The sequence below is a fragment of the Chelonoidis abingdonii genome, chromosome 9, assembly GCF_003597395.2.
Source record: "Chelonoidis abingdonii isolate Lonesome George chromosome 9, CheloAbing_2.0, whole genome shotgun sequence".
In the NCBI taxonomy this organism is placed as follows: Eukaryota; Metazoa; Chordata; order Testudines; family Testudinidae; genus Chelonoidis; species Chelonoidis abingdonii.
The window spans coordinates 42,261,120-42,285,882 of NC_133777.1; the positions used below are offsets into that span (position 1 = coordinate 42,261,120).

The 24,763-nt window shown below is 53.3% G+C and overlaps 1 protein-coding gene across 4 annotated transcripts in view; it reads right to left on the minus strand.

Moving 5' to 3' along the window:
* Positions 1-24,763, minus strand: part of ZNF609 (zinc finger protein 609) — a 131,884-nt gene that overhangs the window by 19,483 nt on the left and 87,638 nt on the right. For all 4 annotated transcript variants that reach the window (XM_032791181.2, XM_032791182.2, XM_075069444.1 and 1 more), the window contains one exon: positions 21,433-21,658. In XM_032791181.2, the coding sequence (XP_032647072.1) occupies positions 21,433-21,658 (226 nt within the window). The remainder of the gene's footprint in view (positions 1-21,432; positions 21,659-24,763) is intronic.

The following is a 24,763-nucleotide window of genomic DNA, read 5'->3' on the forward strand; positions in this document are numbered from 1 at the left end:
ATCCTATCTGGTGGCAGCGAGATAAGATCCAAGCTGGTACAAGCTTGGGGGAATCATAGTAAGCACCCAGATTTTGGACGCTAAGGTCCAGATTTGAGACAGACGTTTACCACAGGGTCCCTCAATGTTCAAAGCCACACTGGTGAGGTCTGAGAATCATGCAGTGAAACTGCTTGAAAAGAGGGAGTGAAACTGCCCACCTGAGTTTCCCAGCCCCATGGCCAAACGCAAGAGTAAAGTGTGTAAGTGGGGAACTGCACATAGGAAGCTCATGTTCTCTCCATGTTCATTATCAAGGTCTTGGGCAAGTGGCCCAAAGGACAGAGATTAGAACCATCATCTTCAGCCTCTCACTGGCCCCTAACCTGTTCATTGCTACAGGCTTTATGACAAGAAACACTGCAGTGTCCCTGCCTTAGATGCATGATTTCAACCCCTGGCCCCTTTGTGAGCAGAGAGCCTCAGCACAGCTGCATGGAACTGTGACCCCCACAGGGGGAGGGACAGAGGCTGGGCACAAAGCTTGGGGCCTAAATCCCATAGGCATCCCCTTTACCACAGTCAGCATGAGGAGGCTCAGAGGGAGTCCTGCTTTCAGTCCCTGCGGGGCCCGGGTGACATAGCTCCCGATGGCATGTTAACAGGCCCTTCATGACACCGGCAGTGTCTTCAGAGAGTAGAGGCAGCTGGCGGTAGGGCTGCAGGGGAATGACCTCTAGCGCTGTCACAGTTACAGGGATCCCCTTTTGCTGGTCTGGAATTCAGGGGCGTGGTCACAGACCCTGCCCCAGCCGCTCATTGCAGCCTTCCAGCTCTCTTCTCATCAGCCGGGGAACTGAACGCCCCTTTGAGCCAGGATAAGCTACTCTCCGTCTCCCACCCAAGAGGTCCCTAAGCAGGAGCCGGTATTCAGCACACGCCAGCTCAAGAGCTCTTTGAAGAAAACATGTCCCTTACGGCCTAAGTACTGGCTTCCTGCTCCACTCTCCTGTGGAACATCAGAAGTTAATTGCGTGACAAGACGCCAGGGGCTCCTCACATCCCTGCGCTGGCTGGCATGTGGATTAGGAAGGACGTTCTGACAGCTTTCCCGCTGCCATGATCACAGGGGAGAGATGAGAGCCGAAGGAAGCCAGAGCCCTCAGAAGCAGCTGCAACCACCCTTTTCCCTCCACAAAGACACCCTCGCAGAGGGCTGCCATTAACCCTTCTCTCACACACTGCCCTACGTTTAATCCCATGGTACCCAGATGCACAAAACTCACCCTACTCCGGTGGCAACAAGCTAGGACAATGTAAACCCCAGGGACGGCTCATTAGAGCTTTATGCTGAGCCAGTGCCATCAATCCCGCCCTGCCTTCCACAGCAACTCACAGCACAGCCACGGCAAAGCGCCGCTGAGGGTACTTCGTTAGATCTCCTCCAGCCAGCAGATAATGAGGGCAGCGTTCCCAGGGCCCCATGGGGCAGCCTGATTGCAGCTGGCCATGTGCCTCCAGCCATCACAGCTTTCAATTGCTGGGCGTTAACAACTCCAGGGCAAGGCTCAGCAAAGGCAGGATGCAGCCCCACATGTCACCATCCACCATGGGATGAGGGCAACAGCAGCCGGGGAGCAATTCCCAGGCAGCCCACCCCAGCGGGATGCTGGGGCTCACAAGAGCTCTGTGTTTGTGGGTGTTTCTAGGGGAGATGCCAGTGGGATGTGGGAATTCCAGACTACCTCCCCTCCCCTTCAGAGTGCCTGGAGCAGACCCAGTCTGGGGATGGGGGGGGAAGGGGAGGAGGGGAGAATCAGCCCCATAGGAGCAGCTCAGAGGGAAGCCAGTGCAGGGGCCTTGGCCACGAGTGCGAACACAGTACTCCCTGCGTACTGGTGCAGGAGGAACGGTGTTTGAGGAGGGGTACAGAACACAGCCCTCCCACCATCGGCTCCTGGACATGGAGGGTAGGTTCAGGCGATGCCCCGGGAAAGCAGCAGAACGAGGCCGGCCCAGCACTGCAGTCCCTACTCGGGGGGCAGGTGCTCCTTTCACTGATCAGACTCTGGGCTCAGAGGCAGCCTCCTCCTGCATGGGGTGGGAGGGAGTGGATGAAGGTCTGCTGGGGCCCCACAGCACAGGCCTCATGGATTAGTGGAGCAGAGACCAAGTGGTGATTCCCTCCTGCAGAAAGCAGCAAGTCTTGGGCAGGCAGGGACCTGCCCCTGGCTCAGAGTAGGGTCCCCTCCTCAGCATACATCCTGACCTGAGTCCGGGGTGTTGGGACACACTCTTGCCCTGACAACGGGAGGAACTGGCTACAGGCCTCCAGCTTGTTCCTTTGCTTCAAGGGCAGGTGGCCAGGGCAAGCCACGGAGCCAGCAAGGCCAATCCAAAAGTAGCGAGTGCAGGGGGTGGCTCCTCTCCGGGAACCCCCTCCAGCATCCCCCAGAGACCAGCATGGGTCACTGCTCATGCACTAACAGCACACAGCAGAGTGCAGCTGCGTCAACGCAATGGAGAGCAACAGTGACGCACACAACCATGCAGGCAGGAGGTTTGGGCCTGCCCTGGACATGACACTGGCCTTGGGGAATGGAGCTATTCCGCTCTGGATGGCTCACGCAGGCTGCACCGTGCCTCTCCCCCTCCACTCCAACACCACTGGGGCTCCAGTTTCATCCCGCCCCGGGGCCCTGTGCTCCCCCTTCGATTTGTCCACCCCGTTCTCAGAATCTCGCTGCCTGTCTTGTATATGGAGATATACCTATCTCATAGAACTGGAAGGGACCCCAAAAGGTCATAGAATCCAGCCCCCTGCCTTCACTAGCAGGACCAAGTACTGCTTTTTGCCCCAGATCCCTCAGTGGCCCCCTCAAGGATTGAACTCACAACCCTGGGTTTAGCAGGCCCATGCTCAAACCACTGAGCTATCCCTTCCCCCTCTCTATCCCTTCTCCTCTTCCTGAGGTCACAAAACCACTCTCTGGAATGAACACCGCCCGCCAGTCTGGTTCTCATGGCACCATTTCACCCTGCTCTAGTCACCCAGTGCTGCTGGCTGCTGCTCCCCTCTCCTGCCCGCTATGCTGCTTTCTTTTTGCCGGTCTGCCCCACTCCTCACATTCGTTCCACACCCTGGACCACACCATCTTTAGCATGAACTAGAGCAGTGGTCCCCAACCACTCGCCAGACGACGAGCCACAGAGGACCGTGGCGGCGGACAAGCATCCACCGAAATTCCGCCGACAAGCGGCAACATTAATAGGCATTGCCGCTGAAATTCTGCCAATAAGTGGCGTCATCCAGAGGTGTTGCCACCGAAACGTCGCAAAAAATTGGCAGCATTTTGGTGGCGACGTCTCTGAATGATGCAGCTTGTTGGCGGCATTTCAGCAGATGCTTGTCTGCCGGCCAGTACATGGGCTCACTTAGACGTCCCAGTGGGTGCCATGCTGCCCATGGGCACCACGTTGGGGACCCCTGAACTGGAGCCATCTGCAGAGCTGCTCCAGGCTGAGGCCAGAGTCCTCGGAGAGCCTCATGACATTCAAGTGCCTTTCCCTGGGGATGACTGGGCCAAAGGAGCAGAGCTGCCCTCTCGCAGCACTTAAGGTGTTCCGCACGGCCCAGGGATGAAAGCACCCCTCTCATGCAGTGGGAGAACTGCCAGCCCTTTGTGGACAGGTGGAGCAGTGAGCCCTCATTGCTGATCAAGCGAGCAGAGGTTCAGTCTCTGCAGGAGACAGGGACAGTCTAATGCTGTGTTTCAGGACAGCCATTTGTTCACCCATACTGAGGGAGACCTGGCCACAGCTGCAAGGAAAATGAACCCACAGAGATGTTGCTTTGGTTTCCTAGTACCTCCCCTATATAGGGGACGTAAACTACGCCTGAGTGGGTTTGTGAGTGGAATAAGGCCAGCACTGCATTCCCCGCCCCAATCCTAAACAAGGACATAGAGCAGGTCACAAGACCAGAGAACCTGGCTGCTGGCTAGTCTGTATGTGCTCGCCTCCTGCTCAGCAGCTGGGGAGCATAGGCGACAAGGGGTCTATGGTAACCCAAAGCCCTCCTAGCTGTTTGGCAGAGAACTGCAGCAGAGAACGAGGAAGCTGTTCTCCTTTCCCCCACTGCACGCCCCTCTCCACACAACAGGCTCCCCAGGCCTAGGCTGGGTGCAGAGCAGCCACTGCATATGCTTGTGCAGTCAGCGCCTCCCCGCCACGTACCTGGGCACAACCCCTTGGCTCCCTGTCCTCGGAAGGGGATGCAATCACTTCCCCACTTCTACCCGGCCTCTCTCACGCTCCAGGAGGCAATGTCAAGTCAAACTGACGGCATCTCAAATGGGTTCCAATTCATGACTCTGCCTCCTCTTTACTCCAGATCAGTGCTCTTCTGTGGACTCCAGGACAAGAAGCCCGTGAGGCCAGGCAAGGAACAGAAGGTAAAGGATGTATGGTCACTGAGTCAGAGTCTACATTCAGGTATCAGAGGGGTAGCCGTGTTAGTCTGGATCTGTAAAAAAAGCAAAGAATCCTGTGGCACCTTATAGACTAACAGACATTTTGGAGCGTGAGCTTTCGTGGGTGCATGCATCCGACGAAGTGGGTATTCACCCACAAAAGCTCATGCTCCAAAACGTCCGTTAGTCTATAAGGTGCCACAGGATTCTTTGCTGAGTCTACATTCAGTGGCGGCTGTCCTCCAGGCTGCTGTTCCTTAGCATCACAGGGATGGCTGCATCACACCTGAACTACCGAGGATGTTCATGTTTTCACAGGCATCTATTTGACATCTGTTCTCCTCTCCCTGAGGTCACAAAACCACTCTCTAGAATGAAACACCAGCCAAAGACATCTTCCTTAAAGTGTTCAGAGCTTACAGAGCTGGGGATCCCAGATGCTAAGTGCTAATGCTGGTGCCAGGGGAGGGGAGGGTTGTGTCTGGCAGGAGAATGAAATGCCAGAACAAAGGGAAGTGGAGAGATCCCCGTCTAGGATCTGCTTAGAAAATAAGGCACTGATTCTAGGGCAAGCTTCTCCCTGGCGGGAGACAAAAGCAGCAGAAATGGCAAGTCTGCAAGAAAAAAAGTGTAAATGGCAAGTCCCAGAGACAGTAGTGACCCAAAGTGAGCCAGCGGTGGCAGGGATGACCAGCTCCAAGCGGTGTAACAACATTTCTCTGCATCTTCCCCAGACCTCAAACAGTGAATTATCTCCAATCTGCTGCTGGGGAACTGAGGTAGAGACAGGGCCAGTGAAATGCTGACGCTCACACAGCGAGGCAGTGGCAGAGCTAGATTTACACACTCTTCCTGAGTCCCAGTCCTGTGCTTGGATCCAAGCCCAATCTGCCCCCATTGGGGGCACTTCTGAGAAGCATCTCACGACTTTTGGTTTATGACCTGATAAGGAGGGGCTGTCAGCAGTTTGCATCCTTCCACCCGTGCACACCTGCAGCACAGGAGAAACAACCTGCACAAAAGAAATCAACATGCTGCAGTGCTGGGCACTGTGTACTCAGACCCCGCTCCAGCCCAAAGGCAGGCTACATTTCAGCCCTTGAGGAAGCGACTCATACTTTCTGCTGAGCTGTGTTTTGCATCCACCTCTCTCCAACACAAGTGCTTGTGTACCATGACATCATACTCCCCGGTGCCAGCCGGCAGCTCCAGCAGTGCCTGCTCCCCAGGGAGGGAGATATCATGGAGCTGCCAAACCCAGCCATTCAGGCCTCCTGGAACTTCCATTAAGTTACGGAACAAAAATAGAGTGCTCCTGTGATTCGGCTGTTACATTCCCAACCTGCATCGGCTGGGATTTATTAGCAATGACATCAGAGAGGTTTCCCAGGCAACCCACACATACACCCGAGAGAGCCTCTGAAGTAGCGATCGAAGCAGCAGAACTCACGTTCCACGGGGCATGGTGCCCATATGGCAGGAAAAGCAAAGCACTCATGCTGTGGGGCCCCCCACCAGCACTGGTACATCTCAGGGAAGGCTGGTTTAAGGCCAGCGCTGGCAGCGTGTCAGACGCAGGGCTGGGCTCTCACCCTCCACCCACAGTGCTCAGAGCATAGTCTGATGAGACCTGTATTTGTGTCAAAGGTCAGAGCGCAGATCCAGGAGTGCTCCCTGCAGAGCTAACCCATTGCTCTCTCTTGGCCCTGTTCTAGCTTCACTGCTCTGAACTCAGCCCACAAGCAGCTGCTAGGCAGCTAGCAGGGAAGATACCAACCAATGTAGTTAGAGCCACTTACACAAGGGGGCTGGAAGTGCAAAAGTGTGCTTAGGCTTCAGGCTCCTGGCTAGCTCCAGCGTGGTCCCTGCAAAAGAGTCTGAGCAACCTGTTCTGTAGGGTACCTCTCTGCAGCCTCCTGCCCAGCTAGGCGCAGCTATGCAGCCAGCTCCACAGAGATGGTCTCTGCTAACAGCCCCTTGTAACACCAACACCCTGTGTAGGAGGCAGGACACTTACTAGCTAGAAGCCTACAGAGCAGCTGTGACGACGCGGGCACTCTCTGATAATGAATGTTGCCCCTGGATTGGACGGCAGCATAGGGGGTCTGTATCACATGGGAACAGTTCTGTCACCCAAGTGGGCTGAGGGGAACAGAGCCTGCCCACCCAAGGAAAGGGAGAGGAGGCCCGTTCTCATTGAGACTGAGGAGGTGCAGAGCCATCATGGCTCGAGCCTGGCTGGCCCCCAAGGTTTGAGCGAGGTAGGCCAGAGAGAGAACCAGGCAGAGACCCAAAAACCCAGGGGATGTGGACTTGTGACAGCAGTGCACACTGGCTCAGTTCTGTTCCTGTAGCCGATCTCCCATAGCTTGTGGGGAAGCAGATTAGATATGGTTAAATACGCAGGCTGGCGGGCAGTTGTTTTAAAATCCTTGGGTGTTTGTTTGTTTTTTCTCTCTCTCTCTGATGTTTTGCTACAACCTAGCAAATAAAACACCTTTGGTTTCAGCAGGTTGTCGGCCACCATCACTAGTCACAGGTGCCCGAACTCGGCTAGGCTGCCGGATGTGCACAGTCAGTACAGTCGGTCCCTGGTGTGAGCGGCAGAACCAGAGAGATTCAGACAGGTCTGGGATAGAGGCCAAACACCCAAGGGTACGTTCAGGGAGACCAGAACGGAGCAGAGGCGCAGCTATTCCTGTAACCATGACAGCAGCTCAGAGAGATCAAGGCAATGCTCATGTCCTTGTTGAGCAAAGAGGGGCAGGAAGTTTACAGGGCAGAATTAAGCAACTGAAGGGCCTCAGAGCGAGTGACATCCTGTGTGCAGTAGAGATGGGCCTGACTCAAGCAACGGGAGAGGAGACAGGAAAAGGAGGCAGGGGCAGAGGGTGCGGGGGAAGGGCCTGGTGGGAAGTGAGGGCAGAGGACCGGGTGAGATGGCAGGTGAGTGGAGGAGGCCAGGGGTGACTCAGGAGAGAAGAGAGATGGGGAGAATACCTACAGCACACAGCTGGTGCCCATTTGGCAAGGCTGAAGCTGGCACCACTTGCCTTTTCCTCCTGGGATCTATATGCAGGGGCCCCACCAGCATGGCCTGCAGTTAACAAGCAGGTGCAGAGCCCTCTCCCTGCAGTGTTGGTCAGGGGAGGCAGTGCAGATGAAGAGAGGCAGTGGCATGGTTTATAAGCCTAGAAGAAAGCGTGCTAATTAGAGCTGGGCTTCAGCACCCAGCGAGACAAGCGCTGACAGCTGCAGTTGCCTCAATGCCCGCCTGGAAAATTGTTCCATTTGCCTGCAATGATCTTTGAGAGCAGAATTGATCTCTAGTCACCTGAGTCTGCGCTTGGGGTTGCAGATTTCTGGGTGTGAGATGACAGTGATGGATCAGCCCATGGGGGACGGCTCTCACTTAGCACAGTCATCATTTCACAGCTTGCAAACAGCAACTGTCTGAACAGGCCCATGGCTTTGAGAGCTGGCTGGACCAGGACCAGAGGGAGCGGGTCCTGGGTTCATCTTCATTCAGGGGTTAGCTGCTTGGCTTCTGTTATTTCCAGTTTTGCTCCACATCTCAGACCATGGAAGGGTCTGAATGGGAAGGGGAAAGGAGAAACCAACAGCCTCAGTCCTGCCTGGTTGCAGGAGCCTCCACCCCCAGAACTTGCTGAACCCCAGGACCAATGGCCTGCTGCAGGATGTGCAGGCGCACAGACTAGAGACACCCTCCCAAGGGATTTGGTCTGAGGCAGCGTGGTCTAGGGGCCAGGCCAGGTTGGTTCTAGTCACCGTGACAGTCCCCATCTCTGTGTCAGAGGATGGAGGGGGATTTCTAAGTAAGATCAGTACAGAATGAAGCAAGTACAGGATCCATCATCAGTTGACCCAGAAAAAAAACAATCTTGTGATTCTCCGGAAAGCCATGTAACCCAAACCAACCCTCCTTATTTCACACACACAAACACAGGTGACCCATCTACAGCCTGGCCCCACAGTACAGTCACCTAAGTTTAGGAATGTCTGTAAAACCCTTCCAGAGAAAGCTGTCCAGGCATCCTGTGCTATTGCATCTATTAGCCTCGCTAGAGAGACACTGCTGCCAGCTGAGAGCATCTGGCAGCCCAGGCTGGCATCTGGATATGAGATCAGGGGCCTAGGAAATAGCAGAGCACCCTATAATACACGTGTGAAGACATACACCCCACCTAAGCAGGAGCCCTCCCCCTGGGGCACTGGATTCCAACTCAAGAGCCCTGGGTTCTGTGCCAGCTCTGCCATGGCTGACTGGGTGAGCCGGTGACCGCCCCTTCCTCTCTGCATCTCCATCCTCTCCTGCCCGTTGCACACCGTGTCTATTCAGGGTGTGAGCTCTTTGGGGCAGCCCTGTTCCTTACTCCAGGTTTGCACAGTGCCCAGCACAACGGGCCTGGAGCTCAGCTGGGCCCTTGGTGCCACTGTATCACAACTAACAAAGACGACAGTCCTCCCCCCACCTCGGTCACAGGCTGATGTGTTCTGCCCATCCCAAAAAACATGACACACACACCCAGGTGCCCACACCCTCAGCCGTAACCAGAAGCAGGAGGAAGGAGCAAGGCCAGCACTGAGGACCCGCAAATGTCCAGAGAGGAGAGCAAGAGACCCCACAACTGCGGTAACCCAGCACAGCCGGCCTCTTCTTGAGCCCACTGGGTTTGAAACCCAAGTTCAAATCCACCCCTCTAGAGCCCTTCTAGCCCCTCACCCTGCCTGGAGAGACAGCTTAGGCCAGGTCCTCACTGGCACCTTTGCTGGGACAGCAATGCTGGTTAAGGGTGCAATTTTTACACCAGCGAAAGCCCTTGTGTAGATGCAGCAAAGCAGGGCTGGTGAGGGAATAGGCGTGAGCTGCCCCTGCAGAGCATACCCAGCCCTGTATGACCCAGAGCACTCCTTTGCTGCGTCTGCGCTAGGAGGGTGTGCCAGGAGAGCTACACTTGTACCTCTGCACCAGCAGGAAAGCGAGGCCTTACAGCTGCAGGGGGATCACAACCCCAAAGCACCAGTGAGGAGCTCACCAGTGCAGGGCGTTTGGTAGTGCTTCCCAAGGAGCCAGGGAGGGATTTGAGGGGGTGAGGGGATGTTAATTCTGCCAAGCAAAGGGCCAAAGTGATTGTCCCACCCTCCAGAGCAGTCTCCAGTGAATATACCCAGCTAGGAGAGCATCGCTTGGTTGGATCAGGCTTCCAAGCCTTCTCTCTGCAAATCAGGGCTGTATGTAGCAGGGTGGGCGTGTAATTGGGGGGGATGAATAGCTTCGGTTACCCCCAGGCAAGCAGAAACAGGACACCCCGATGGCTGGGCCTGGTGCCCAGCAGCACACTTGCAGTGAGGACAGGAGGGCTACAGAGCAGAACCAGCCCCTTTGCCTCACCTGGAGGTTCCCATCGCCAAAGCCAGCGCCCTGTGCTGACTCCCTCACCAAGCTGCCCCAGCCCACCGCAGACACACTCAAAGCACCCCGGCTTTCAGCAAGGACGAGAGAGCCGAGCTTTAACAGGGAGCAGGGGGCCCCACAATCTGAGGGGGATGAGGCTGGGATCAGTGGCACCCCCTACAGTGGGATAGAAGTCACCTGCCCACAGCACGGGAACCATCAGGGCCCCTTCAGGAGGGCCAGGCCTGCTGCTGAGGAGAAGTTGTTGCTGCTACTGACTGCAACTGTCACTTTCGCTGTCTCCGGCCTGGGTTGAGGGAAACCACAGGGCTGCCTTCCACGAGACCTGCGCAGATGGGGGTGCGAGTGGAGCCAAGCCTAGCCCCAAAATCACGAGCCAAACTCACATCTACCCTGCCTGGACCAGGGCAGAGCATGCCTGCCCCTCCCACCCACCCAGATCAGAGCTCTGACTCCCAGTGTGAGCCCCCGGGAGAGAAAGAAGCCTGGAGCTGACATGGTGCCCAGCATCAGCCATTTTGCAATCAAGACTGGCTGTTTTACTAAGCGATCTGCCCTAGCGATTACTGTAGGGCAGGTCTCTGGCCTGTGCTGTGCTGAGCGCAGTGGTCCCATCTGGTCTTGGGATCTAGGAAAAGGGAGACAGCTACAAGGGGGTGAAGAGACGTGTCCAGGGTCATAGTGAATCTGTAGCCCTGACTCGGCCTTCTGCTCTAACCACTAGGTAATACCACTTGGCAGGTACAAATCCCTTATCCTCAGGGTGTGAGAGGAAGGAATCCGAGCTCCTTCCCCCATTAGCCATAGTCAGAGGCATGTGGCGGGGAGGGAGAACATTCAAGCTCAAGGAGAGGATGGGAAGGCTTGTGGTTCAGGCACTGAGTGGAGTCCCAGGAATCTGGGTTCAATCCCTGCTTTGCCACAGACTTCCCCATAGCAGGCCATGGCAAGCCACAACCAGCCCACCTCACCCCCTAAGCCAGAGCTTCCATCTGGAAAGGGAGATAAGGCTCTCTCCTTCCCTGTCTGCATGTGAGCTCCCTGAAGCCAGGACCTAGCCTGGGAAGGGGTGAGGGGCACTCCCCAGCCCATTCCCTGGGGTAAGCGACACTGCATTATGTTGTGATTGTGCAGGACAGGGCCAGAAGGGACCGCTGAAATCTGATCTCCCAGTCTGCCCTCCTGCACAGCACAGGCTAGAGACCTGCTCCACCATAATCCAGAGAGACGATCTTTGAGGAAAAACATCCAGTTTTGATTTAAAAATTGCCAGAGGTGGAGAATCCACCATGACCACTACTCTGTATTTGTTTCGTTTCAACTTCCTCCCACTGGATGGTGTTAGACCTTTCTCTGCTAAACTGAAACCCCATTTTTATATATTGGCTCCCCAGGTGGGTACTTACAGACTCATCAAGTCACCCCTTAATCTCCTCTGTGTTAAGCAAAACAAACTGAGCTCCTTGAGCCTATCACTATCAGGCAGGTTTTCCAATCCTTTAAATCACTCTCATGACTCTTCTCTGAACCCTCTGCCATTTGTCACCATCCTCCTTGAATTGTGGGCACCAGAACTGGACACAGGATTCCAGCAGCGGTATATTCATGCCAAAGAAAAGTACAATAACCTCTCTGCTCCTCCACCAGCTTCCCCTGTTTTCACGTCCCAGGACCACATGAGCCCTTACGGCCACAGCATCACACTGGGAGCTCATGTTTAGTGGATTATCCACCACAGACCCCAGATCTTTTTCAGAGTCCCTGCTTCCCAGGAAAGAGCCCCCATCCAGTCAGTATGGCCTGCAGTCTCTGTCCCAGATGTTGTATTGAGATGCACATGGTTTGTCTGCGCCCAAGTTAGCAAGCGATCCAGGTCACTCCAGTCACTCATTTACCACTCCCCCAATGTGTATGTCATGCACAAACTTTATCAGTGATGATCTTCAGGTCACTGATAAAGACATTAAACAGCACTGGGCCAAGCTCTGATCCCCATGGGAGCCCATGGAAAGGAGTCCCTTTCTCAACACACTCCTGCCTAGGCAATTGATCTCCCATGTCCCTCTGCCATTCCTAAAGCCCACAAATCAGGCCTTTAGTATCAGGCAGATCTGAAAGGTTGCAAGCGCCTCCCTTCTGCAGGGAAACCCCTTACCAAACCCTGCAGCTAGTCACCATGGGGCCAGAGGGCTCAGAAGTCAACTGCCCTGCTGAGGAGCGGCTTGCACAGGCTGTTCTCTGGTGCCCAACCCTTGGGAGCTCCGTCCGACCACTGCTGGCAAAGGGCGTCTGCACCCTGCGCAGCTGAACCAGTGTTGGAATCCGGTGACTGCATGCCAAGCACCAGTTCGGACCTGGGATTGAACCTCACTTCAAGGAGGGCTCGGCTCAGCCACATGCCTGCCTAGTGCAGACAGCCACAGTGAGGGCAAGTGGGGGCTTGAGGAGGGCTCGGGGAAGGACAAGTAAGCCAGTCATCGCTGCCAGGGACAAGGCTGAACTGCTCCATCCTGAGTAGGGGATTTACCCATCAGAGCACTGTGCCCGAAGCTACCTCCACTGCCATCCACAGCCAGCACCTTCTGCTTCTCGCGGCCCTGCAGGCAGGGCAGAGAGCAGCAGCATGGTGTGGCCCAGCAGGCTCCAAATGGCTGTGTCAGCTCCCCTCCCACAGTAGCCGACCCAATCTAGGTGGCAGCGGAGAGGAACCCAGCGCGGCTTAGCTGAGTCCCCAGCCTGGCAAGCTCACTGGAAAAGCATGGGACAACAGCTTAGGAGCACGGGACAACAAATTTAGTGCCATGGATCTCCTTGTAAGATACCCAATGAATGTAATCCAATGCTTAGGAGTTAAAGGAGGGGACCTGGACTCCTGGGCTCTGTTCTTCACTGGCAGTGCAACCCTCGAGAAGTCCCTCTCCCAGCTCTGTGCTTCACTTCCCTGCTTTGATCCACCTCCCCTTGGGACAGCAAAGCTCCTCAGAGAGCAAGTGCTGCATCTTTGCTGGGCACTATGATTAGAATGGAGATGCCATGCTGGCCCTCGAATGCAGCAGCTCCAGCTCCATGTTAGCCACTTTCCAAACACAGAGGGAGATGCTCCCAGCTCCTGCAAAGCCCCTGAATCTGAAAGACAGAGGAAGGCTGAGGGTAGCCCACCACACAGACGCTGTGATACAGGGGAAGGAGAGGACAGGTACGTGGCTAATTTGTGTTCAGAATTACCAAGCCTTGCTGCACAACTCAGCTCATTCTCCCTCTCCTCAATCTCCCATACCAGTTGTGTGTCCCTCTGGACCCCTCCCTCCATAGACAGGAGTTGCTGGCCAGGTGAGACACATGATGGGGCCAGTTGGTACCTTGTAGGCACTGCAGAAACAGTAGGTCTCCAGGGGGGATCTAAGAGAGGGAAAGGCAATCCAGACCAGCTCAGAGAGGTGTGCCATGCATGCGGTGCAGCAGTCAAGAGAGCTCAGAGGCAGACAAGTGCGGGGAGAGGATAAGTTGAGGCTGCCATCACTAGCAGAGTGAGTGGGTAGGAGGCAATGCTAGGAGATATGGGGCAGCAGTACGTTGGGCCTGGAAGGCTCCAAGACACTAATTTGATGCAGTGGAGAAAGGGAAGCCAGTGGGGCTGGAGAGCCATGTCAGACCAAGGTGCTCAGAGAAGCTGAGTTCTGTACTGAGGGGAAGGGTGCATGTCAGGGCAGAGAGGAGGTGGGGGCACAGAAGAACACCATACGCTTTTATACATCCTTGCAATTTTCTCTGAGCAAGGGCTCTGCAGCTTTTCATTGCTCCCTGTAAGCAACCGTGTTTCTGACCGCACTGGCCTGTGCTGCTAGTCCCTAAAGCTCTCTGCCCTGCCATCAGAGCCCCTGGAAGAGGAGCAGCACTGATTCAAGCCTGGATCCCAGGTGTATTGCTGGAGCCACTGCCGGTCTAATATCAACAGAACTGCCACCGACAATAAATGGGGGGCCAAGGGAGAAAGCAAAACCCTCTGCATCTCTCCCTGAGCAGTCCCCACCCTGCCCCTCAGAACAAACAGATCAGGGGAGAGAGCTCTGAAGTCTCCTTTGTGCAGCAGCTGCTGTTGCCATGCGGTGAGCCTCGTTGCTATGAAGGTTTGCAAGTCAGACAATGGCTTGTTTTGGCTCAAAATGAAGCTGCTATTGGTTGAGGTGTTTCCACGGCAAGTCTCCATGGCACTGGGATAGGAAACTGCAGGAGTTGGCTTGGTCATGGCCATCACATCCAGGTGAGTGGGGGCCAGGAGGCTCTGCCCAGCTGGCGCACTCCACTCCAGGTGAAGTTAATTAAAGCAAGAGGGAAAGGAAACCCAGCAGCTAACGAGGCAGCAAGCAGAGCACTGCTTTCCAGTATAATTAGATCTGTTAATAGCTCCGGCAGATCGGAATCACACCTAACAGAATTAGGGAAACTGCCAAGACAGCTGCTCCCATGAAAGGCATTTAACACAACACATTCCCTGGGCGGGGAGAGAGGCAGGGAGGGGCAGCAGCCACTCAAAGAGGGGTCGCCCAGAATGAGGAACCTAGGAAGTACAACCACTGCCATACAGCAGGGAGCAGAGTGCTGTGACATACAAAGCTAAAATCACAGGGATGAACCTGAGCCAAAAGTTTCCAAGGGACACCGAGGCCAGTAAACATGCGGTCAGGAGCTCTGAGCATGCAGGAAGGCCTAGGTGGGAGTGATTACCAAGGGACACGTCTGATGCAAAGTCAGTTTGCCAGGGACTTGTCACACACCACATCAGAGCCTTCCACTCATCTCTCACTCCATGGGAGCACAGCATGGCACTGTCTCACTCTGGGGCCTAGGCTAAGGCGGGTCTACGCTCCAAACTGCATCCACTTCTGAGCAACGCAGGTCTAACAACCTAATCCCTGGGGTAGATGGTGCTGTGTAGATGGGAGGACTCTCCTGGTAGCATCTTCACTAAGCGCTGCAAGTGTAGACAAGCCCTGAGACCCATTTGGGAAGGGCATGGGTCAGAATCCACAAGCATACAGTGCTGGGAACTCACGACAGCTTCTTCAGGAAGACTGCGATGAACTCGGAGTAAACAATGTTCTGTAGCTGCTGTGGGGAGGGAACATCTTGCTCCTTCCCTAAGTACAGAAGCAGGCTGCAGTGATCCTGCTAGGAACTTCTCTCCATCTCTGTCTGGGGTTTAAGTGCCTGAAACAGCCTAAGTGCTGCTCACTGGATGTCAGGAGAGGCCATCTCTCCCCGGACTAAGTGCTTAGCAGTTAAGCTAAGGAAGCAAAGCCCTTTCAGTCCTGTACCTGGTTAGACTAGTCTTTATCCAGGTATAAAACAGCCCACACACATACGAATCTATCAACCCCACTCAGGAAACAGTGTAAGGAAGCTGGGAACAACAGTTCATATGTTGCAACAAACCCCTCTCCCTGTCAGGGAGCCACATAGCTGACATCACACACTTCCTGCAATCAGCTAACTGTGGGGCCGATATTTTAAGCCATGAACGTTAGCTTCAGACATACAGTAAAAGCACCGCCCCCGCTCTGTGGCTACGGGGAGTTAAGCACAGGTACCATGGGTGCTACTGCAGCCCAGAGTGCTTCCCAAGCAACAACATGAAACTGTCAATGCGGGAGAGTTTTGCTTGGGCAGGGCTAGGGGCAGCACCAGCACTGATGGACTAAAGAAGAGACACCAAACACAGAGCAGGGGCAGGAGGCGGAGAAAAATTAATCAAGCAAATAAAAAGAGGAAGAGAGAGAGGTGCTGCCCAACCCACCAGCAGGGGAGCAAGAGCTCCCTCTACCCATTGGGGACATCTAGGGTCACGGAACAGTCACTCGAGATGCATCTGGGGCATTTTGCAAGCCCTGGCCTCACATATAATGTAAGCAAGGTGTGTGCCATAATCCTACAGCAGTACAGTAAGCAGTGCCCCTACACCTTGTCACTCTGGGCAGAGGCAAGGGGACAGAAGTGGAGTGAGTGTGTTCTTAGGGAGAGCTTCATCCAAAGAAGTTCTAGTCAGCTCTTCCCTATCCTAAGTCTGCTAGCTACACACACGACGGGAGCACTGCACTGAAGACTGGGACTGGCCAGCGGAGACAACAGGACTTGAGCCCTGAATACCGGGTACACAGCCCTTGCAGCAAAGCCATCACTCCTGATGGCAGGAGCCAGGCTGAGAAGGATCTTTGCAGAGTTCATTGAATTATTGCAGACTAAAAATAGCCAAGCAGCAGGAATCGCAGAATGCCTTCAAGGCAAGATCTGAAACAACAGTTGCCAAAAAAGGGATAATGTGGAAGGACAGGCAGACAGGCTGCAGAACTGCACAGACTGGAGAGGCATGGAAGAGAGGGGCAGTGAAAAAGAAATACCAGGCACTGAGCCTAAAGGAGTTGTTTAAGCCTGAATAAGAGAGGACTGGAAATTAGTGCAGTAGGAAGCGGCCGTCATGCCTCAACTAATGCCTGTACGGAGCTGGCGGCCTGCTGCAGCAGCTTGCTCTGAGAGCTGTGTGTAGCAATCAGGCCTCCCCCATCCTGGAAGAACTCAGGAGCTTTCAGCTGTTCCTTCTCCACCCCAGAGCCACTTGACTATTCATGGGGCAGGGTGGGTTCATCTCCCTCAACCTCCTCGCTGCTGCTCTGAAGTTGGTGGTCTCCCTACTCAACCCTGCTTCCAGACTCTTTTTATGTTCTCCTCCCCTGTGAATAGCTCCAGCGCTGTCTCTGCTCATGGCTTTCCTGACACAAGAGTGGGAGATCCAATTTGTTAGTTTCATGGTTGCTCCCAGGGCTCTCAAAACCAGTGAATTAACCAGTCTGGTCAGCTTCATGCTGCTGTAGCCTGGGGAAAGCTTTGAGAAGCAGCAGAGGCACCGAGGCTATTGGCAGACTCAGGAACTCACTGCATCAAGACACACTGGAATGGTTTTCTTTACTAGTATCCCTAATTTCTCTCTTTTCTATGCAAGTTTACACTTGGCAGAAATTGATGGCCTTGGCTTCCCCCAATTCCCTCTCACCCACCAGGAAAGAGGTTACTACATCCCACTGGTGAGTGGGTTTGTCAAGCCCTGCTTGGCCCTGATCCGAATGATGAGTCAATCTCGAGTGAGAGGCTGACAATAAGGCTAGCACAAGATGCCTGCTCCTCTATAGGAACTAGGAATGTAAATATTGGTAAAAAAAAAAAAAAGTTAACCAGTTAAATTATTAAAATTATATTGTTTAAACTGGTTAACCATTAACCAAGGTCCCTCCGGCTGGCCTGGTGCAGCAGGGACTAGGGTTCCTCCGGCCGCGGGGGTTAACGGTTAAGGTTGGTTAACGGTAAGCCTAATGCTTACCAGTTAATCGGTTAACCATTTAACCTTTTACATCCCTAATAGGAATCAAGAGCCTGACATTGGGGGTCTAGGGAGAGGATCATGATCCTACAGGCAGATAGGAAATAAGTTTGGGGTAGATGAGAGGGAAGAGATCTTATACACAGTGCAGCCAAGCTGCTTTTCTTCCAGGCCTTGCAGGCACAGGCGGCTTTTCTGAAATGTGATGCAGTGACTGCAGCACAGATATGTGGGACCAAAGCGACAGAGTACATATGTGGGGACTAGGCAGTAGCTCAGACTCCTGGTATAGTCTGGAGGGAAGTGAAGGCTATTTGCCAAGTCTGCTTCACAGAGAGAGACCTTGGCAGGCAACTGATTGGACACTCAACAGAGACTAGTGCTTTAAAACTTCCCCAAAACAGGGCTCACCGTAAAGCCCTATGTTTTCTCCCAGTTCTCCCCAATCCAATCCTAGGAGCACAGAGTGGAAAGGGCAGCCAGCAGCACAGCTGCCTCACGCACTCTCAGTGAGTTTTAGCTATCCCACAGGCTGCATGGGCCACAGGCTGACAGTTGCAAGCACAGACTTCCACCAGCACACACCGACTTCCACAATCCAGGGCCCAAGGTCTGTACCTGCTTCCTCCTCCCCACCAGCCACAGTAGCTGAGCAAGGAGGAATCCGTGGGGTTTAATTTTGCAACATGGTTGCTCCCTCCTTCCTCAGGTGCACCAGAGAAAGCCACTTCCAATTCCCTGCTGGCCGCAAATCTGATGAAACTTTCCAACCACACAACTGAGCAGAAAACCATGGAGGGGATGGAGTGGCACGGAACAGACAGTTTCCTGCCTCAGCGCTCTGGCCAAACCCCACTGGGACACAGGCTCTAAGGTGAGACCCCACAAAGCTCCCCCTCTCCCAGCCGCTTCAGGTCTCACTCTAATCACAGTGGGAATATGCTCCATTCTAACAAGTTGCACTGTTACAGCTGCACCATTTGGCCATGGGCCAATCACACATTAAAAAAATGGTTGCGGAACTGGGCCCAACCCATGATCTTTACACGGTACTGAGGGCTGCATAGAACTGGTTTTGCCCATGTATCATTTTATGTACTGGAGACTGACACAAAGCGACAAACTCCAGCAAAATTACACACAAGCTGTAGATGTTGCTTGTTCCAGTGTTGCAGGTGGAGGTTACGAGCCACATCTGGCTGAACAGCAGCAGCATACCCCTTCCTATGGAGATTTAGGTTTAAGTTCAGCTGGAATGATCATTTGAGCCAACCAAGGGAGTTTCTGTACTAGCAATCACTAGTAAGAGCACTACCTATGCCCCCGGCAGTCCCCAACACACATTAGTGAGGGAGGAGCAGACACAGGGGTGTCCATTTCTGGGAATGAGCTTCTCTGAGGCATCTGATTGTCACTAAGTGCTCCCACCACCCCCTCTGGGTTCTGTTCCCATGTCCCAGTTCCAGCTGGGACCAGACATGCCACAGGAAAGGATATGCTCAGGGTACCTCCAGCCTCCCGGGAAGCAGGAGGCAGTTGGAGTCTCATAGGGAAGGACGGTCTTCTGTACTCTCCAACCCAATTTTGAAGCCTGAGGAGTTTCCAACAAGGAGCCACATTCTGGTGCTTCCTTCAGTAACTAGTTGCGACATTCACTCAACGTTCATTTTGCGGGTGTTCACACGAATAGCCCCTGTATTTCAGGAGCTACAAAGCCACTTTCAAAAAGGGAAATCCAGAATCTTCTGAGCCAAACAAATCCAAGGGAAACACAGCAGTGGGCTATCTGCTTCCAGATCTTTTCAATACACTGACCCCAGAAAAGTAATCCCCAGCACTGCACACAGCCAATTCAGAGGGAGTCAGGAAAAGGGCAGGTACCTTAGGACTGGCTCCTGTGCACACAGGTAGTAATTCTAGACTAGGAATAGACCACAAAGAGAAGGTGGTGCCAATCCCATCATTCAGCCAGCCTGGCACCTGGCCTGAGGAGAATGCACACCCTGGGCCTCGCAAGGTCTGCTTGCCCAAGCCCATTCCCTTGGCTCGCCAATGGTTCTCCTCTCTAAGCACCTCTGCATTGCCTTTGGAGCACCCTCCCTTGCCCCATTAAACAATGGCAGCTGAGGGAAAGTTGAACTCACCCACAGCACTACCAGGATGCCGCGCACACACTTCTCTGGCCTGTGCTAACCACGCGGCCTCCAGATGTACAAATTCCTACAGAGGCAGTTAAAGAGGCACTGTGCTGTGGAGAGAGCTCATGATGACAACTGGTCTCAACTTCCACTGTGCTGTGGAGAGAGCACAGGTTTGTGCCTCTCACACCTGGAGAGATCTGTGCCCTGAGCTCTCTAAATAAGCTGGGACAGAGGTGCTGGCAGGGGTCCAACAGCAGCTAAAACTCATCAACCCTCATGAACTGGGAACACAAAGCCAGACCTTGTGCACAAGATCAGATCAGCGCCCAGCAGAAAAAGGCTCCTTTAGCCTGGAACCCTGATATCCTCTAAGGCTGTTGTGAGAGTTTGACTGGATCAGTTATTCAGCAAGAGCCTCCTGCTGCCTCGCTGGTTACGTGTGCCCTTGGGAGAGATTCACGAACATGAACAAAGCTCAGTTTGAAAGAGGGAGGCAGCCTGTTGTGCTCCCTTCTTTATGTGCTTTAATTCATGCGACAACAGCACTACTGGGCGCTGGGTGTTTCCATTCCCTGTCTGGGCTATGAGCTAAGGCAGGGGTAGGCAACCTATGGAACACATGCCGAAGGTGGCATGCGAGCTGATTTTCAGTGGCACTCACACTGCCCAGGTCCTGGCCACTGGTCTGGGGGGCTCTGCATTTTAATTTAATTTTAAATAAAGTTTCTTAAACATTTAAAAAAAAACTTATTTACTTTACATACAACAATAGTTTAGTTATATATTATAGACTTATAGAAAGAGACCTTCCTAAATACGTTAAAATGTATTACCGGCACGCAAACCTTAAATTAGAGTAATAAAATGAGAAGCAGCATAGCACTTTCTGAAAGGTTGCCAACCTCTGGGCTAGGGAACAACTTGTTACTGTCTCGGTATTTGCTGTAAGATTGACACTTTGAAGTGACCCTTGAAACATTGTCATAGCTCCTACTCAGATCTGAACCTATAGAGTTCAGAACTAAGATGCTAGCACGAAACTTCCAAGCTTAATACCAGCTTAGAGATGTTACTGAACTACGCTGCCACCAGACAGGAATCAGTGCCTGCCTCACTCTAGTCCTCCAAACCTTTCCCTGGGTGACCCCAAGACTCAGATGCCGAGTCTCACAACAAAAGGGCAATAAACCCACTCTCCCCTCCCCACTCATTTACCCTGCCCCAGATTGTTCCGCCGCTTGGTACACTAGGAATTACTGTACTTAAACTCCTTGGAATTACAACAAACATAGAGGACAATTTACCTTCCCCTCCTTCTTTCCCTCTCCACGAATCCCTGATGAGCTGCAGGCTAATCCCCTTGAGTCCCCACTAGGAAAATCCAACAGGTCTTAAAAAGAAAGTCTTTATATAAAGGAGAGAATAGATAGATAAATGGTCTCTGTACAAGATGTAGAATAACACAGGGTCAATGCAAATTAAAGAAACATGAATAAACAGCCTTATTCAAAAAGAAATACAATTAAAAACATTCCAGCAACTACCACACATTGTAAAATACATAATAAAAATAATTCATCTCTTTACATTGTTTTTCTATCCTTTTGTAATTCCAACTTGGAGAACAGGAAGATTAGAAAGAGCCTGGTAAGAGAGAGACACCTCTTCAGTAGCCGAGAAGGGCATCAGAATAGAGGACACAGTACAAAAGCACTATCATCACCAAAAATTCCTCCCTGAGCTTTTGAAAAAATCCGTTTCCTGATTGGTCATCTGGTCAGGTGTTTGGTTCCCTTTGTTAACCCTTTACAGGTAAAAGAAACATTAACCCTTAGCTATCTGTTTATGACAGACATGCCCTCTGAACCTCTCCCATCCCAGCTACAGTCCTCCAAGAATATCCCACCCCCTCCTAGCCTTGGAAGGGTAGTGCTGGGGATGCGGCAGCGTGCGCACCTGGCAATAAACACAATGGTATGACAAACAACAATCCAACTGTGGAAGAAGAAAGACAAGCTCTCCAAAGGCACTTACCATCTTCCGTCTCCTGCCAGACGATGCCCTCCAGGTTGACGCTGGTGCCAGGTTCGCAAGGACCCAGACACTCCGGCTCGGTAGCCAATGCCACATCACAAGTATTCACCCCCACAGAGCGAGTGCGTACCATGATCTGCTCGCATGGCGATGAGATGTCATTATTGACAACTGGGACCAGGAGATGCAAGGGCAACACTGCAGGCGTGGAGACCGGAGACTCCATCTGAGGGGAAGGAGAAATACACCAGTGACCACGGGGAGAGCACTGAGGAGAAAGCAAACACCAGCAAAGCTGTCCCGCTTTCCTGGAAAACACAAATCAGGGCGCCCCCCTCCTGCCACTTTCCCATTTGGCCTATTTGCTCGGAGCAGGTTCACAGCCCATCCATCCTCCATCACAGGACTAGGACTTAATAGGTCTTTTCCAGCTCCAATACACCTATAAACTACAACCTACTGCAAGGACAGCATTTTACAAACAGAGTCTAGGCCCCACCCATGTTCCTCAGCTGGAGCCCTGCCGGACCTCAGCCCTGCCGGAGTGCCTCTGGCTGGGCTGTTTTCAAGGATGAAAGGTCTTCCCAGCACAGAATTCCCAGTCTCCCGTACCCAGTCAGTCAATCTGCCTGGAGACTGATCTGGTTTGGCTATTGCCGGAATGTCAACACCTGGAAAAGCAGCCCTGAATCTGATGGAAGGTATCACAGAATTCTGCCAGGCTGGCTGGGGCAAGGCAGGAGAGGCAGCCGGCAGCCTTCAGATACCTGTTCCACCCCAATGGCCTCTCCCCAGCTCTACCTCAGGCAGATCAACCCCCAGCAACCTCCCTGCCTGTTTATAGACTAACCCCTACACCTCTGCTTTAGATGCACCAGAGCTCTGCTGGGATGACCCAGCGGGTTCTCGTGTTGAAGAGGAAACCCAGCCATCTTGCTTCTCTCACATATGAAAGTCACCTCCTCAGTGCCAGAGGTGGGCTAGGTATGCATGGAAAGCAGAGAACTCAGCTGAACTGGGTAGAGCACAGATAAACTCTGTGGCCCTCTCCACCTCAACCCCCCAGCTCAGTAAACCAGGCTCACAGCCTCTCGGCTAAGCAAGCAGCCTGCTGAGATGGCTGAGCAGGTTAGAAAGTCACCTCAGCAGACGTTCTGTGGTCCAGCACCATGTGACAGAGGAGAAAAGTCAAAAGGCTGATTCATTTTCAAGCCCTGTCCAGACTGCCAGCCAAAGGAATGCTTCGGTATATAGCCTATGTCTCCAGTGCCCAGACAGTGTTGCTCATTTTATCACCCCCACAACAACTAAAGCAGCCTTCCCACCCACACTGAATCAGCCCCCCAACCATACCCTTGCAATGGGGATTTGCAGCACTACTCATGCCAGCTGGTTGGGCTGTGCTCTGACCTCCTCCCCGGGGGCAGGGTTTCTGATCTTGATAAGAAGCTGAGCAGCTCAAAGCAGCAGACACTAAGGAAACCATCCCCGTGCAAGTCACCAGCAAGCTCACAAACTGCAACACAGCCACTCCAGGAGTTGGGACAGACCACCACAGCATCCAGCAGTGAACTAGCCAGGAGATGCCCCTGCAAGCCTGCTGCTTGGCACAGCCCTGGAGCTAGAACCATGGGAAGTTTGGCTGCCTGCTGTCCTCAGCTCCAGAGAGGCAGGAAGAAGAGGTCTCCAAGCTGCTTGCCAGAAGGTGCCCTGCCTGCTTAGGATGGCCCTACCGGCATTACCAACCATAAAGTCATCGCTATTTGTGGCACTCAACTGTCAACAGGCACAAAAAGTTCAGACTCCCACTGAGACAAAAATTCTGGTCCCTGAACAACTGCCAAAACATTATGCTTAGCTGCCTGTTGTCACAGAGAGAGACCTTTGCTAAGCCTGCCTTTTTATGAAACTGTTAGCTGGAGTACAAGACCACACTCTGAACCTCGGCTGCCATATCAGGCCTAGCCTCACTCCACATGACCTCTGCTGTGGGGCCTGAGTTCCCGCATCTCCCCACACTCAAGCCCCACATCAAGGACATTTGCAAGTCCATTAGCAATCAGCACTCTGCAAAGCCCCCTTGAATCCTCAGAAGCAGGCCAAGCTTCGTGCCACCGACGCTAGAGGAGCAGGAGGCAAAGGGGTGTTCTAAGGCAGTGGGCAGCATCGGGGTAAAATGTAGTAGTTCGCCACATGCTGGCAGGAGAAGCTGGGTGGATGGATTTGCCATTGCCCATGTTACCAAAGCAGACAGTGCAAAGTGCCGCTGGCCTGCAGACAGCTCCTTGTCCCCCTCTCCTCTGGACAGCCCATCGAAGTGAATCCAGTGTGAAAAGCATTAAAGACAGCCCCAAGGTTTCCTCCACAGTGGCTGAGCTGCAGTCTCTCCTCACTCAGCGGCAGCGGGCTTCTCCTGACAGCACCAAATCCCTCAGGATCCAGGTCCTTGGCCTTCATTTCTGAGGCAACCCTTTGGAGAGACTGCCACACCCAGCACTTGTGCTGTCCAAGCCCCTTTTGGCGCTGCCCATGGGCCTGTTCTCCCTGAAGGATCGGAGATGAAAGAATTTTGCCTTCCACATACTTCCTCTGCTCAAGAGGGGGCACTGATCCTCACCGTGGCAGATCAGAGCCATATGTGCGGAGGGGGGCCTCATTCGGCACTTCAGCAAATCCCATGTAAACAACGTAAACAACGAGTCCCTGGGAATCACTAGGGCCCAAGAAAACAAACAGCTCCAGAAAACCCCTCCCCCTGAGCCCGTCGCACAAGCAAAGGGCTGCTTCCAACTCCCATTCATTTACAAATTAACACCAGTCCCCTGCAGTGAAATAGATGGAGAGGAATCATGTGCAATTGACACAACTTGGCTGACAGCAGCAGGACTAGCAGAAACGGAGTGTCAGGTGGGGAAGCATTCAGCCCTGAGCATCATTTGCTAGTCAGCGCTGGGAGCAGTGGCTGATCGCTTGTTTGTGTGGCTGAGGAAAGGAAGGGCACCTGTGGGTTTTGAAACCGTTCAGCTTCCTTCCACTTTGCAACAGAAACCACAGAGCAGCATAGGCGTGTTTAATTACACTTCCAGCTCTGCTAATTATCGTTTGGGTACATTTGTAATCTGCGTTATGCCACAGTGCATAATAAGCAGCTCACCGAGACCCATCTAATAAGCAAGGCGGCTTTATGGGATTTCATATTTCACTCTGCACTGGAACCAATGAAGCCTTATTTATCATCGGTCCGGAGAAAAGGGAAACCAGGAGGGGCAGCAGCTTTAGATTAGGGGGAAGAGAAAAACACACAAAGGCAAAGGAGAGAGAGAGTATGCCT